Raw genomic sequence first — 16,255 nt, forward strand, 5'->3', positions numbered from 1 at the left:
GTGGGGTGGGGAGGACCCTGCAGGCCTGGAAGGTGGGGTCCTCAGTCTTCACCTAACCTGTCCCATCTGGCATCTTGGTGACTATCAGCAAGATGGGTCAAGCTGGGGAGACTCTCGTGGAGTTTTAGCCCCTAATTTTGGGCTCTCTGAATCTGAGAGGAGATACAGACAGAGAAAAAACAAAAACCCTTAAACACTTTTTTTCTTCTTTTTAAAAGTGATTCCTTAAACCATACAAGCCCCCAAGAGGCTGCCTTGGGCTAGTGCATGGGAGCCCAAAAGTGGAACCAATAAGCTCCACTGTCTGGCATGGGCCAAGTGCAAAAAAAAAAACAAAACAAAAAAACCACCAACAACAAAAAAAACAAAAATAACCCCCAAAACCCAAAAAGGTGGGAAAGGTGGTACGTTCACTTGGGTCCCCACAGAGGCTAGAAAGGCTGGTGCCAGCACACACCCCCTCCCCCCACCACTGTTTCCTACTCTGGACTGACCCCTGACCAAGGAATGCCTGGCTCAGGGGTGGCCTGCCAGCTTTGTGGTAACTCCAGGGCCCTGGGCCCCACCTCTTAAAGGGACTTTAAAAAGGTCACAGGCCAGAGCAGCTGGGCTCTTCACCCCAGCGAAGCAGCTCTGCCTCTCAGGGTCGTTTCCTCATCTTAAATGGGGTGACCCCTCCCACTCAGCCCACCTCACACTGAGGCTGGGGACTTGGTCGTCACCTCTTTCCAGAGCAAGTGGAAGGATGGAGCTCATTTTGACCCTGTCCTCTTTGCAGGATGAGAAAGGGGGCTATGGGGGGCTGTGGGGGTCTGGAGGCCCCGCGCCAGCCATCCCTACCACCCCCTAATCCTCGGCAGCTGCCCGGACAGCAGCAGCGCTGAACGAAGAGGCCTTGCCACCCGATACACCCACTTCAGAGGGGGCGAACTGAGGGTCAGAGGGGAGACTGAGACAGGGAGGGGTCTTTTCTCGTCTCAGACACCAGACCTCACATGTTTCCTATGACACATGGGTACGGAGGGGTGGCATTAAGGGGGGATGAACAATGCCCCAACCAATAATGAACGCGGGAGACAGGGCTATGGGGATATTTCACATACAAAAATAAAGCAAACCAGACTGCAACTTCTGCTTGGTAATTAGGCAAACGGAAAAGCAGCAAGGGGAGAGGGCCCACGGGAGGCTGACCGTGCAAGAGTGTGTGGGGGCGGGGGCTTCCGGGCTCCCGTTCCAAGCCGCCCTAGGAGAGGTAAGGAGGGCTGATTGCTCTTGACCCCACGCCCTTGGCCCTCTGGGGAGCTGCCTGCCTCAGAGCAGTGTGCACGCGTGTCCTCTACACGCACTGAGGCAGGGTGGGGTCTGCACGTCTGGGGGGTGGGGGCACAACCCGCCAGCCCGTGGAAAGAGAGGCAGGCAACTCCCTTCTCCCTACGGTTACCGCCAGCCCTTCCTGGTCGTCACCTAAGATTCTCCCAGAGTCCACAGCTCCTGTCTTCCTGAAGCCTGCATTTCCTATCTGGCCGGGGAAGCTCAGGGGAGTTATGGTCTTTGGGGTGATGGGGAGGGAGATGTCCCCCACGGAGTGGCGGTAGTAAGGACCAGATGGCCCAACAAGCTGCCAAAAGAACGAAGGACAGCCAGAAACCCAACTGCACCCACTCACCAGCCTTCCTGGAGTCACCGACAGTGGGACCCCTGCTGACCCCACCTCCCCAAATCTCAGCTCCATCTGCTTGAGCCCCTGCAGCTTCTGGCTAGTTCCCTTGGAACCAGCTGTCATCCTTTCCTTTGAGCGAGGACAGGTGTGAAGTCTAGGCCCAGGACAGGAGGGAGGGCTCACTCTGTCTTGCACAAGGAAGACAGCCGGCCACAACCCTGGGGACCCGCCAGCCGGGCCTGGGCCTCCATGCCTGTCCCTAACATTGCCACCTCACCTGTGCAATCACTGCGTTACTAGCTTTTCTTTAAATATCTTTCTCCCCACCCCCCCACCCCATAGGAATCCCACAGTATTTTTTTTTCCTCTTTTTTTTTTTTTGTTTTTTGCAAAACTAATTCTTTCACTTTCCTGTCATAAAATCACCTCTGAAAACACAACTTCTTTACAAAAAAAGTCACGAATGACACAGACTCTCAGGAAAACACATTTCTATGGTCTCTGGAAACACCTGTAACTGGCATCCAGGTGGTCGCTCACCTGGGGTGAGGGGTCGGGGTAGGGAGGATCACCTCTAAGGACAGAGGAGAAACACCAGCCCTTATTTGGGGGGAAGCCAATTGGCACTTGGACGGCCACAGAGCCAACACAAAGGGCAGGTGGGGAGGGGTCCGGGAGTGCCAGCCCCCCAAACACTGTGAGGGCCCTTGTTCTATATCCTAGGGTGGGGAGGGACAGGGGCCAGGCTGCAGCCCCTGGTGGGAGGTTTGGAAGAAGAGTCCTTCCACGCTTAGGACAAAGGCATCTGTTCCCTAACTGGACCCCCTTGCTGCCTCCTCCTACCATCTGTCATCATGCTTCAGAACCGAGACGCCTGTTGCTGCACACACCGGGGAGCTCCGCTGCGCCTCGCACGGGGACACACCGCTCATGCCCCACTGCCGGGGACAGCGGCCCAGGACTGCCCCCCCGCCCCACGCTGCCTCCCACGGTGCAGCAGGCGCAGGCACTGCAGCCCTGTGCTCCCCTGAAGAACATGGGCTGCTCTGCAGTGCCCCCACTCTGGCCTCCCACCCTCCCAGTGCCCAGCCTAAACCTGGGGCTTTGGTCTCTGTCACTGGCATGGATGCCTCAGCTCCTGGCAGTGGAGGGAAAGCGAAGCTGCCCAGGACGGCCGAGCCCTTCCGCTGCTTCGAGCAGGCTGGGCTGTGAGGAGGCCTTGGCCCTGGGAAGCGAAAGAGAGGGGGCGAGAGGAGCCGGAGACCCTCAGGAAGTTTCCAAGCTTCCGCCTTCCCTCAAAACACCCAGGAAGAAGGGGAAGCCTGGGGCAGGGGTCTCCTTTCTCTACTTCATTGCCCACCATGCCATGTGAGCAGCCACTGAAGGCCCAGCGGGTCAGAATGACCACCCCAAAGGGGAAGGGTGTGGGGGTGCGGCATGCCCCGGCACACCTGGGCCGGGAGGACTGATCCGGTGGCCTCCGCAGGCCCAGGTGACCACAAGGGAAGGTCCAGGCCTCCAGGGACCCTATTCCGAGGACCCTAAAGGGTGTCGCCTGGAGAGCCTGGACTGAGTGTCCAATGCACAGACGGACACACACACACGAACACGCCAGGGGGTGGCAGACGCACACGCACAGCTGGAAGTTTCCACAGCAGGTTCTTGTAGCACCTTTGGTCAAGAACTGAAGGGGCCTTTAAATGCCGGGAGGCTGTGGCAGGTTAGGATCCCTGCCAGCTCTTCCTACCGTCCAGACAGGGATTAGTAAAGAGACGGGGTGGGGTGGGGCCTCAGGGGGTCTGCTTGGGTCTCCTCCAAGAGTGGACGGGAAGACCCGTACCTCTAGGCCCTGCCACCTTGTCGACGTGGAGGAAGGGGCGTGGCGGGCCTCGCCTCCACCTGTCTGGGCTCTGCCATCCCTGCCCCTCCTGCCCAGGCAGCTGGAGGAAGGAGAGAGACCGTGCCCACGCTGGGAGGGGCTCCTAAGGGGCCTGCAGCTGCCGGGTTAGCACCGAGAAATCAGATGCTGTGCACGAGAGCTGGAAGCAAGCTGGGGAGAAACAGGGTGGGATGTGGAAGGGGCAGCTGAACCCCAGGAGCCACTCAGTGGGCCCCACTGTGCATGGGCAGGAAGGGTGCCAAGAGACAAGGGAGGACTTCCCAGTGCCCTCGCCCCACCTCAGCCCTAATCCGGTCCGGACTGACCCCCACTGGGCTTTAGGGGGCTCCAACTGCCCAACCCCATCCCGGGGTCAACACCAAGCCATTTGAAACAAGCGAAGCACAGGCAGGTGTGTGAGGGCGGGGACAGGAACAAGAGTATGACTTTGGAAAGGGGTGCTTCCCTCCAAAGTCCCCTCCTTGGTGGAGCCCCCTCACTTGCTTGCCCCACAGCTGCCAACCCCACCTGCAGCACCTGCCACCCCAGCAGCCACCTTCTCGAAATCCTCAGGGTTGCAGAATTCCTTGATAGTGACCGTCAGGAGGTTGCTGGTGACATCAGTGACGACCACATTGGAGCAGGGTGACATCTCGGGGCGCCAGTCCCCGGGCTCGGAGGAGGTGCCGGCAGGATCGGGGGCCATGGGAAGTGCCTGGCTGGCAGCAGCAGTGACGTCGGGAGATGCCTGCTTGCTGGTGGCTGCCGTCTCTGGAGAGATGGACAGGTCGAGCACCTCGGGCTCCCGCCAGTCGGGGGCAGATGGGCTCACGGTCTCCGGGAGCAGCTTGGGGGGCACATCGTCAGGGTCGGAGGGCTGTGGTGCTGGCGAGGGGCAGGCGGAGGAGCTGGAGCTTCGGGCATCGTAGGGAGTAGCAGGGGCTGCCAGGAGCAGCCCTGGGGCCGTGGAGGCAGCAATGTCGGCCTTGCCAGTTGGCGGGGGTGACACGGGGCCAGGTGGAGGCTTATTGTACAGAGCGAAGGCCCCAAACTTCATGTGGCGGATCTGCGTGCGCAGGATGCTCTCGCTGAACTTCTTGCTCTTGCCGATGACACGGTTCCTCGAGGGGACTTTGGGGCGGGCGAGGTTTCCAGCCCCCTGCCCGGAGCCCCCGCCACCTGTGCCCTTGTCGATGACCTTCAGGTTCAAGATGATGCGGTTCCGTTTGGGCTCCCGCGGCTTCACCTTGCGATTGATGATGCGCACGGTTTCAGAGAAAGGTGAGATGGGAGGGCGCAGGCCAGGGCTGCCCCCCTGGGGGTCTGGGCGGGGCAGGGGGCGGCGAGACATGCGGTGGCAGCGGCGGATGTCCTTCTTGAGCCGGTGCACGGCTGCGCTGGAGTGCAGCTTGGGCGAGGAGGCGCTGGCACTCGGCTTGACAGAGAAATGCACATCACTGATGCGGAGAGCCTCGGCCTGGGCCCGCGCCTGTGGGGCAGACAGGGAGTAGGTGGGGGCTCGGCCTCCCGCTGGCCTCCCCTGGACACTCTTGCACCAGCAACTCACACGTATGGTCTCATTAAACCACCCTGAGAGCACTTGGGAGAATCAGTGTTGCTCATGACTCGTCTTAGACGAGACGTAAAAGGAAACATATTAAGACAGGCAAAGCAAGTGCATGAGGTCCGGGGTCAAGCTGGACCCTTGTTCAGGCCCCAGGGAAGGAGGGGTCCGTGGCTGCCCCTGCTGACACAGGAGTGACACAGGAGTGGCAGTAGCTGCGACACTGCTCGGAGAGAACAGCCTCTCGCTCAGAAGCCCCTGACCAACCCTGCTCTGTGAGGGAGCCCAGCCCAGCCCGGCACTCCTCCACGACTGATTCTTGGGGACGGAAAGGAGCGGGAGGCCTCTCCCTGCCCCACCCTGCACCCCAGCCCTACTGACCTACGTGTAGGGTGGCAAATTCCCTGTGTTCTCTCTCTGCCTTTGAACAGGCTGCACCTGCAGCTCGGACTTGCCTCCCAGGTGATCACTGCCTTCGGGGCAGGATAGCTGAGCAGGGTTCTGTGGGCAGGCCAGATACTGTCCCCTGTACCTAGGGCCAGCCACACTCCCAGCTGTGACATCTGTAAAGCCTCAGGGCTCTGCAGCAGCTCAGCTGCTACATCACAGAACACTCTGGGTTTGGCAGGGCCCTGGGACCCCAGGTTCAGGGCAAGGGACTCAAAAAGCCATATGAGCTGTCCTCCATGTCCTCTCTAAGCTTCCTTCATTATCTGAGTACTAGTGAGGACGTGCCAGCTGTTTGGGGCCACAGCTGTGAACACACAGCCTCCAGGTTGTGCTCCTTGGGGAAGACAAGTAACAGGCAGTTGGGATGCAAGGTGACTCGATGCAATAAAGGAAGTGCAGGGCCCAGAGGAGCACGGATGGGGCACAGGCCCTGGTCCTGGAGGATGAAGCCTGAGCAGGAGAGCGCCCTGGTCCTTCCTGAGCCTGCCCATGCCCCAGGCAGCTGCACAGGCCCAGCTGGCCTGCCGAAGGGGCGCTGCTAGGAAGAGCGGCAGAGGCAGAGAGCCCAGCGGTGAGAGGAGGCACAGAGTCCAAGAAACCAAAGGCAATGGCTGGGCAGAGGGCGGAGGTGGGTGAGTGATCTGTGCCTGACAGACCCTGCCTCAGGTGGGGCAAGGGGCTCGTTAGGAAGTCACTGCATCCATCCAGGTGTGAGGTGGTGGTGGCCGAGAAAAGAACACATTTCCATAGTCTGTGAGCTCCCCGAGAGTGGGGTCTATGGTCTGGGGTCTCTTCACCTCCCTACCCCAAAAAGAACTAGACGCTTACCTAGAACCTGAGAGGTAGCCTGTACACCCCTCAGACAAGACTAGGCTGTATTTAACTACGACCCCCAGAAGAGGTGTCTGCTGACTTATTTGCTGAGTAAGCAAAAGTGTCTTTGTTCAGAACGTGGGAGAAGTACATTTTAATGCCACATGGCCCTCCCACACGCTTAGGGCCTCTCAGGACTACTTGGTCAAAAAACCCTTTGGCCACTAAATGACACCACCCGCCTCCCCAAGCATGGAAGGTTAAAGACCTCCCCAGCCCCCTGCCAGGGCTGCCAGCTCCTCCTGCTCCTGGCCAGCAGAGGCAGGGACTGGTTACCTTACATCCCTTCCCAGACAAAAGCAGCGGAAAGCCATCAGCCTTTTCTTGGCATGGCAAGTAGGGTCTTTTGCAGGTTCATCCCCATGGGAGTTTAGGGGATCTCCGCCCTTTCCAATCACCCCAGGGGATAAGTGTTTACTCTCTTGCATATTGCATGAGCCCCTGGACCTCTGCAATTACGGTTCTGCAGATTTCAGTGGCGATGGACAGTCCCTGGAGAGTGGCTAAGTGTGGGTAAACATCAGATCCAGGATGCGACCCCGACTTGGTGGTGCCTCTTCCCCCTCTATGCAATCCTAGCAGGACCCACCACAGGGACCATCTTTACATGTTACCTGCTTAGCACAGTGCCTGGCACACAACAAGTACTCAATAAATACCACATTTATGCTTGGGCGGGGGGAGGGGCGGGAGGCTTATGAGCAATAAGCTAATGCATGGTTTCCAAACTTTATTTGAGAAACATTCTTTACCATTTCTAAATATAATTTTTTAAAGAAGGGACTGATTTAACCATCCTCATCTCTCTTCCCCAGATTAAAAATTCTTTGAAGGTGGAACCTGGGTCTGCTTGTAAATTAAAAATGTTATCCGCAGCCAGTGCGTTTACTGCACTCTGACCAGGTGAGAGGTATGGCTCTGAGGGGTTGGCATGTACTACAGACGGCATGGAAGGTCAAAGACCTGGACTCTGCCACTGACGCTCTGTGGCCATAGACAAGTTTATTTAACCTTTCTGGCCTCAGTTTTCCTATGTGTAAAATGGGAATAATGCAACCTATCTCACGGGCTCCTGTTCCCTTTACAATAGTTGCCGGCACAAAGTGCCATCTGAGTGTAATTAGTTTAGCACACACGCTGCCTCTCAGTGACTCGCAGAGCAATGGGCTCAGACCAAGCTGATCTCCGTCGCCCCCTGCAAAGATCCATTATTCTCGTGCTACCTGTTTTCCAGTTCCAGATCAAGGTCCTCTCATCTGCCTTTCCATTCTCTGCCCTTTCATGGTTTCCTGTGTGTGTCTGTCCACCTCACCCCCTTAACTTGATGTGAGTTCTCTGAGGGACAGGGTGAAGAAAAGGAGACAGGATAAAGCCATGAAATTGGGTGGTGGGACCTCAGGTAAGTCACTTCCCCTCTCTGGGCCTTGAATTTATCATCTGCGAAATGGAGATAATACTCCCTACTTCACAGGGTTGTTGAGAGGAATAAAGGAGATAATCCATGTGTGGGCTCAGCACTGTGTTAGGATCTATAGTTAGCTCAGGATCTAGAGCTATCCAAAAAAAAAAAAACCCACAAAAACAAAACAAAACAAAAAAACAAAGGCATTTTGTGAATCAATGCTCGAGGTCATTACTCGCTTCACCGTTAGAGGGTGCTCCAGCGGCGCAGAGAGGCTGTCAGCCCACCAAGCCTCCAGCTGCTCTGCCCCATCCCTCCCAAGAAGCATCAGGGTTAAGGCTGCTTCGCGGATCCCCTAACATGTGTGTAGGTTGGCGCCAGGGGTCACAGAAACATATAATTCTGGAAATCAACATTTCTTTCATTTCTGCTTTAAGTCTAAAGCAAACCCTTGCACATACACAAGTCCCTTTCTGGGAGGGGAGGCGGGGCTGGAGAGGCCCACCCCACTCTCATTGGGCTTTAAGCCTTTTGGACAAATTGGTGATTCTGAGCTTCTGCAGTGTGTATAGTCTTTTCTCTGCAGAGTCCTCACTGCCCTTCTTGTGCCAAATGCCACAAAGTCACAGGCTGTCAGAGGGAGAAGAGGCCCTGAGACAACCTTAACCCTAAGGAGGAGACTGGTTGCCTGGGGAGGTCTGCCTGCTGTCTCTGCTGCCGCCTCGGGTCATCCTGCCCTCCCTTTCCTGGTCTGTTCTTTCTCACCAAAATAAAATAAAACAAATCCTTCAAAACTCTAAGATGGCTTCCTCTGGAGCTAGGTCTCCCTCCTCTGCCAAGGCTATGCTTTTACTCCCCCACTCTCCATCCTCATTAGAACCTCCACAAACAGCCAGCGGGGAGGGAAAATGAGGCTCAGAGCCCTGAGGCCAGTGGCCCAGCCTGCGTGATAAACTCGAAGTCAAGTGATTTATGGTCAAATTCACGTTGGATCCCCCAGCGAGGAGGGAGGCATGCAGAACAAATCCTGAGACGAAAGCTGAGCGCAGGAAGGCAGGTGGACCTCAAACGCCTCTCCCTGTTCCCTGTCATGAGAAGACCACATTCGCTCTCCCCCTGGGTTCTAATTCCAGGCAGAGCCAAAAGGGAGATAAGGACTCTCACCTGCAGAAGTGACCTCCCTGCCACCCGCTCAGGTGGGCAGCCCCCACCTGCTTCATCCGCTCCCTTCCTGGAGCCCCGCTGGCCTTCCCAAACCCTGGATTTTTCAACGAGGATTACCCCCCCTTGCCCCCCACTCCCAGGACCCTCCAGCTGAAGCTAGAGCCACTGGGGCCTGCTGCCAGGGGCTCTTCGGGGACTCACAACCACCCCCTGCCCAGCTGGGGCCCCTCTGGAAAGGCCCGCCCTTGGGCGGCCGCCGATCTGTCCCTCCCTTGCAGGCCCCGTGCTTTGCCGGGGCTAGGGGCCCGAGAGGGGGCTGCTGGGGCTGGGCCAGATTACCTTCAGGAGGAAAGTTTTGGGTTTGGGTCCCCTCTTCTTGGGCCCATACAGCTCACGCTCCCTCTCCCTGCGGCCGAGAAACACCAGAGGTTAAAAAGAGCCCCTTCTCGGGCCCCACTACGCGCTGTCCTCCCCAGCTCCCCCGTTTCCCCGCGCGGTGCCCCAGCCAAGCCTCGGCCCTGATGCCCCTGCCAGCTTCCCAAACTCACTTCTGCTCGAAGGCTGCAATAAGCCGCGAGTCCAGGATGTTCTCTTCGGGCTCCCAAGTACTGTACCTGCCGAGTCGCACATGCACAAAATAAAAATGAAAACCAAACAGGCAGAGGCACATGCGAGGGAGCAAACATGCGCACTCCCCAAGGGGAAAAAAAAAAAAGGCCCGGTGTCGCCTCCCCTCCCCCCTTGCCCCTGGACCCCAACGACACTCACTTTATGGCCCACCCCTTCCATTTCACCAGGTACTCGATGCGCCCCTGAAAAAAGAAGAAAAAAAAAGGGGAGTGGGGGTGGGGAGGATGCGGGGACGCAAGGAGGCGGCGGCGCGGGGGTGGAAGACAGAGCCCGGGTTAGCGGAACCTCTTCTCCCCGATGGCCCGTGGACCCGGCCACCAGCTGCGGGGCGAGGCGTGCGGCCTCGGGAGGCGGCTCACCTTTCGGATCCGCCGTTTGATGATGGATTCGGCCGCGAAGACCCGCTCGCCCACTGCAGACAGCTCCATCTTGCTCAGCGGCACCCACAGCCCATAATACTCCCTGCTCCCGCGGCTGGTGCTGCACCGCTCGCGCACGCGCCGCAGCGCACAGGCCCCGGCGGGCGGGCGGGCGCGCGGCAGGGCGCGCGCTCGCGCTCCAGCTGCGGGCCGTCACGTGACCCTTCAGGCCCTCACTGTTGCCAGGACCTCCCCCTCCCCCGGGGCCGTTGCTAGGGAAAGTGAGCGCACGCGGGGCGGGGGCGCGCGCTGGCTCTTAAAGGAGCCTTGCCTGGTAGCGGGAGCCGGGGTACGGATGGATTCTTGGCTTGTGCGAAGCAGGGTCCGGCGCAATGCAGGTTTACGTTTTCCACTCTCTTCATTTTCCTGGCCGCCGATTGCTGACAGCTTTTAACCTCATCCCCCCATGCAAGTGTCGCCGAGCCCCAGGCGGGGAAGGGCGATGGAGTCTCTGCAGCCGCAGAAGTTTGCAAACGGTTAAATATGATACAGCAGAAACGCATTTGCTGTTGCCTTGCCAGGCCCTGCGGGAATTTCTTTAAAACATTGCTCCCCCCCTCCCATTATCCATTATTTATGTATTCGTGGGAGTGTGGTTTTGTAACCAGTTCAGATGAATTGAAACAAAAACGCCACCGCAGGAAAGGGGCGCGGGGTGCGGGGAATGAGGCCGAGGAAGGCCGGGGTGATCCTGCGCATCTGTTCTTCCGCCGAAGTCTTGGACGGCACCTGCCTTCACCCTGGAGGCGGGGGTGAAGTCCGCAGAGAGATGTGGCGCCAGGGGTAGGGAGAGAGAGGGCCAGGGGTGAGAACCGGCTCCCCGAACTCCACATTAGGCCGGAAGCGGATCATCCTTGGGTCATTAGGCAGAAACCACCCTCAGGGTCCTGTCTGTGTTTTCTGATTCCCAGGCCCCCCCATCACTCTCCTGACACCTGCAGTTTCTCCAATGGTTCCGCCATTGCTCACGGGGAGACCGGATCCCGGCTTCCTATCTGGGGAGGGGCTGGGAGACCTGGGCTGTCCCGGAATGGACGCAAAATATCCCTGCCACACAAAATGCTCTATTTCTCTTATTTTGAATTATTTAAACTTTATTTTTATACACCAACAGTTTTGTTCTCTGTAAATTAAAAAAAAAAAGTAAGAAAAAAGCAACTGCCACAATTTCCATCGAACCATTGTTAACATCTTCACGAATCTTCTTCCAGTCTCTATTCTGTGCCAATATAAACATGTGCAAATATACATATATACATTGTAAATACAGTATATATGTTTAACTTCTCTCTTTTTAACAAAATGGACTCGTGATTCATACTGTCTGGAATCTGCTTTTCTCCTGTAATGATGTAAAGAAAGACCTCTTTCGGTGTCATCACATGCAGATTGCATCATCATTTTAGTGGCTGTGTTGGGGCTGAGATGGAGGTGGATAGGAATGCGGAAGTGGTCAGGATCAGGGTTATCTCTCGTCCTCATTACTTGTTTATTAGAAAAGATGCATTTTACGTTTCTGTGATGCAACACCAATTCTTGCGGTTTCCAATCAACCATATCAAAATTTCCACTTCTCATTCCTGCATCTCGGCATATTTGTATTATTATTACCTTGGGAGTAATTCCCCTCCCCGCCCTGAAAATCAACATGCTCTTGAGAAATATTGTTTGCTGGCCAGCTGAAAGTGGGCTTGGGTGTAAGAATAGAGCTACCTTCCTGGGGACACTGGGGGTGAGCTGTATGGAGATGAGTGTGAGTGCATGTGTGTGTGTGTGTGTGTGCAAGCGTGTTTTCAGGCTGAGGGAAAAGACAGGAAGTCAGAGGAAGCTGATAAGCATTAATCTATTTGTTAGTTCATTCAGTGGGGTTCTTGAGCCCTTTTTAAGGCTTTGTGTTAAACCATCAGAAACAAACCTGTCCCAGGCTTGAGGAACTCTGCCAGATGAGAAAGGCACCTGCTATATAGTGTGACTAGTGCTAGAATAAAGATGTATTAATTTCATACACCTGCTGTAACAATTACCACAAACTTGTGCTTAAAACAACACAATTTGTTATCTTACAGTTCTGGAGGTTAGAAGTCCCAAATCAGTGTCACTAGGCTAAAGTCAAGATATCCTTAGGGCTGGTTCTTTCTGGAAGTTCTAGAAAAGAATCAGTTCCTTGCCTCGTCCAGCCTCTGGACGTGCTGGCATTCCTTGGCTCATGGCTGCATCACTCCAAATTTAATTTTGCCTTCCCCTGACTGACCTCCTATTATGTGTGTTACATGCTGTTAAGCTGGCTCTGACTCTGGCCACCCTATTAATGAGTGCTGTCCATGATGTCCTGTCCTCAACAGCCCTTCTTAACCCTTCTGAGCTCCTGTGGACTCAAGCCTATGGCTTCTTTTATGGAGTCAGTCTCATACTTGGTCTTCCTCTTCTCCTGCTGCCTTCTGTTTGCCCAGCATTGCTGTCTTTCCCAGCATTGCTGTCTTTTTCTCTCATGATGCGCCTGGAGAAGGATAGCTTCAGCTTTGTCGTTTTTTGCCTCCAGTGATGTTTCAGGCTTCGTTCGCTCTAGGATCCACTTCTTCATCTTTCTGAATAAGGACCAGTGTATCCATAGTGCTGTCCTCTAATGATATATTTCAAATGAATCCATTTTTTTTTTCTATCAGCCTTCTTCACTGTCCAACTCCCACATCCATACATAGTAATTGGGAATGGCAGGTGCAGTCCTGTGGGCGGGCGCGGGGAGGGGGGGCCTGCCCGATCCTGCAGGGAGCTCTGGAATGTCAGTTACTTCATATTTGTCCCCACCCACAGGCACTGGTTAAAGGCTGCAGGAGGAGGGTGTTAGGCGCGCAGGTGTTAATTCTCAGGTACTGCCCACTTCCTACCTCAGTGTGCAAAATGGCTTCAGTGCCCTAGGTGGTCTAAGAAAGCAGATCCTCAGATATTGGCTGTTGGTGGGTGGGGGTGGGGACATGACAAAGGGAGCCTAGGGGATCTGGGCAGAGAGCAGATATTACCCTACAAGGTTGAACCACAACACCATGTATGTGATATTTTTATGGGCTCTGCAAACTCCAAGATCGTTCCCACCCCAGGCCCTTGGCACTGGCTGTTCCCTCTGCCTGGAACACTCACGTTTTCTCCTGATGGTCACATGACTTATTTCCTTCTTTCATCCGCTCAAATGCCACTTCTTCCGAAAAGTGTGCTCTGACCTCCTTATCTAAAGTAGCCCTCCACAGGGGCAGGGAGTTTGCCTATCTGGTACACTTTATCTCCAGTCTTGGCTTAGGGTCCTGCACATAGTAGGTGCTCAATAAATATTTGTTGGCTACATGAGTGGGCCATTGAAGGGATTTTCAAGAGTAATTTTGATCACATAACATATACAGGCTTCAGACTCAACAAATACTTGCCGGGTCCCATCCCCTTCCCTCCCTGAGTTGGGCTCTGGGAATGCCAAGATGGACAAGATAGGATTTCTGCCTTCCAGGAAATGAGGTCCGTAGCGAGATGAAGGTGCAAACAGATGCAATTTGAGCTGTGCAACTCTTAGAGGTCAACCTCTGGGAGCCTCAGTTTTCTTCATCTGTAAAATGGAATAACCATTTCTATCTTGTAGGCTTATTGTGAGGATAACAAGATAACATACGTATGGCATCTGTAGCTCTGTTGGGTACATATTAGGTCTGTGATAGTGGAAATGTATATGCTCCAGCCTGGCTCATAGCTAAAAAGAGATGGACACACACATGCATACGCGCGTGTGCGTGCGCGCACGCGCGCGCGTGCACACACACACACACACACACGGTATATGTTTTTCTTCTACCAAAACTCAGTTTTAATTCTAGAAATTTAAACTGTTTTGTTGGCCAAAAATAGCACCAAACACATTATATAGCACTCATGTTTCAAGGAGTCTTCCAAGTGCTTTCCATACCACATTAACTAACTTAATCCTCAAAACAATCCTACAAGGCAGCTACTATTATTACTCCACTTCACTATTGAAGATACTGGGTTTCTACCCAAACACAGAAGATGCCAAGATGAACAAAACATCAGTTCTATGTCCACTAGATACTCTTCATCTCCTCCTGTTACCCGATGACATCTGCCATGTGATGTAAGTTGACTTTTGAAACCATGGACAAAAAGGCAAAGACTTACAGTTTTGTGACAATATGAGTCCCAAAGAACTGAACCATGTACAGTTCTTTCCGAAATATCGTGCTGTGAAATTATGTGCCCCCAAGGAAAGGCTAACTATTTTTAGAAAGAGGGCAATAGAGTCTTTTGGAGATATGCCTGAATATGGTCATAATTGGGCAAGGGACACAGGGAACTCCAGTTTTGGCCAAGGGAGCTTTTGGAAACACAGTTCTGACCAAATCATTTCTCCGTTTAAGACTCTTCAACACTGGAAGGAGCCAAAATATCAACAGGGAAAAAAATACATCTCGGGGCTCATCGCTGCCTCCAGGAGGAAGCCTAAGCTCTTTCTTCCGGAAAGAGGCCTTCCTGCTGGTCTCACTCCCTGTCCCCCATCCCGCACAACCTCTTCCTTTGCTTTCATTGGACCACCTGTTGTTTCCTGAATAGTCCCAGGTGAACCTTTGCACCTCTGGTTCACCTGGGAAGCACCTACATGTGTTTCAAAACTCAGCACTAGGGTGTTCTTCTATATGAAGCCATACCTGGCCCCCTGGGTAGAACCAGCCAGCCTTTTGCCCCATTTGGGTGTTTGCAGAATTCCAGGAGGACAGGAGAGTTCTGTTTGGTCATTGTCCTCTCCTTCTGTAGCATGAGCTCCTTGAGAGTAGGGACCCCGGTCCTCCCTCAGTTCTCTGACACTGGGTAGCCAATCAACTGATATTAACTGGGAGCCAGCCATGTGCCTGGCGTGCTTCTAGGCACTGGGGACATGGCAGAGAAAAGACAGACAGAACCCAGCCCTCGAGAAGCTTAGATTCTTATGAGGGCAGCAGACAGACAATGAACATACAAGATGAGATGATTTTCAGGCCAGATATACGTCATGAAAGACTACATAGGGCGATGTGTTAAAGAGGAACAGGGCGTGTGGATGGGGTGCTCAGTTATGGGGGTCAGGTCAAGCTGTTGATGAACCACACCTGAGATGAGACCTGAACGAGGAAAAGGAAGCAGCTGCATAGATCTAGGACAAGAGTTTTCGAAGAAGCAGCAACAAGTGCAAAGGCCCTGAGGCAGGGACATGCTTGCTGTATCCGAGGGACAGCAGCGTGGCTTGAATGGAGGGGTCGAGAGACTGAAGTCTGAGAGGAAGGCAGGAGCCCCACAGGCAAGGCCTCACGGGTCATGAAGGAGAGCTTGGACTTCCTTCTGAGTGCAGTAAGGAAGCTCTGGGAGAGAACTCACCGCAAGAGGAGAAGGGGCTTGGCACAGTGAGCGTGACGCAGAGGCAAAGCCTGGGGTTGTTGGAGAGGTCCTGAGTGCCGAGTGGTGGCTGCTTCTCCAATCCGCCACAGCCCAACCTCCTCGATATATGTCCAGAGAAGCAGAAAGCTGCAAATGAAAATGGAAAGAGCTGCGTCTAGAACCTCCAAGCCTGGCAACCTCTAACAGAGAGATGCCTAAGGTGGGAGGAAGCCGTTCCCTTGGTCTGCTAGTTCGTTTGGGCGAATGTTAAACTTCTGTCCAAAGACACCCCTAAATACAATGATTTGTCTCTCTCTTCGATACAGTCTGGCATGTGGAGGCTGGTGGCCCCCAGTGAGGCCAGCGGGACTGACGGCAGGTGGTCAAGGCCACGGTTAGGAGAACTGACTCCTGAGCTATTACAGATCAAATCCAGGGATGATTCTGGCTCGCGTGGGCCTCTCGCCCTGAGGATCCCTCCCTCCTCTGGTGAATGTAAAGTAGATGAGAAGACATGCAAAGGAGCAGGCTGTTCGCTTTCATCTCCCGGCAGAGTGGAGCCAGCTCTGTGCAAACTTGTCCTCTTCCTGCTCTTCCTGTTTTGCTGGGGAAACTTTTTTTTTCAAATACTTTCAGTTGTTTGGTGGTGTTGATGGTGGTGAGGGGGAATGTTAATTTCTCCAGATTCTTTTTCACTGCAAGGAGAGACGGGGCAACCCAACAGGTGGGTGCTGGGCGGCTGCATCTGAGAGAGGGGGACACAGGAGACTGGTGAGCCTTTGGTTCCATATGCTGGTCCTGTCAAGCAGTG

The 16,255-nt window shown here is 54.5% G+C and overlaps 2 protein-coding genes across 2 annotated transcripts in view; both read right to left on the reverse strand.

Moving 5' to 3' along the window:
- CBX6 (chromobox 6) overlaps nt 1-10,139 on the reverse strand; it is an 11,637-nt gene extending 1,498 nt beyond the window's left edge. Inside the window, exons 1-5 of the mRNA XM_011354403.2 lie at nt 9,982-10,139; nt 9,761-9,804; nt 9,541-9,606; nt 9,332-9,398; nt 723-5,028 (exon numbers count right to left, since the gene is read on the reverse strand). Of these exons, the coding sequence (XP_011352705.1) occupies nt 4,036-5,028; nt 9,332-9,398; nt 9,541-9,606; nt 9,761-9,804; nt 9,982-10,050 (1,239 nt within the window). The 5' untranslated portion in view covers nt 10,051-10,139 and the 3' untranslated portion in view covers nt 723-4,035. The remainder of the gene's footprint in view (nt 1-722; nt 5,029-9,331; nt 9,399-9,540; nt 9,607-9,760; nt 9,805-9,981) is intronic.
- A 5,084-nt stretch (nt 10,140-15,223) lies between these two features.
- The window catches only part of LOC105288322 (DNA dC->dU-editing enzyme APOBEC-3A-like), a 29,568-nt gene continuing 28,536 nt past the window's right edge, over nt 15,224-16,255 (reverse strand). Inside the window, exons 4-5 of the mRNA XM_011354454.2 lie at nt 15,445-15,591; nt 15,224-15,312 (exon numbers count right to left, since the gene is read on the reverse strand). Of these exons, the coding sequence (XP_011352756.1) occupies nt 15,224-15,312; nt 15,445-15,591 (236 nt within the window). The remainder of the gene's footprint in view (nt 15,313-15,444; nt 15,592-16,255) is intronic.

Source organism: Pteropus vampyrus, unplaced genomic scaffold, assembly GCF_000151845.1.
Source record: "Pteropus vampyrus isolate Shadow unplaced genomic scaffold, Pvam_2.0 Scaffold16, whole genome shotgun sequence".
NCBI lineage: Eukaryota > Metazoa > Chordata > Mammalia > Chiroptera > Pteropodidae > Pteropus > Pteropus vampyrus.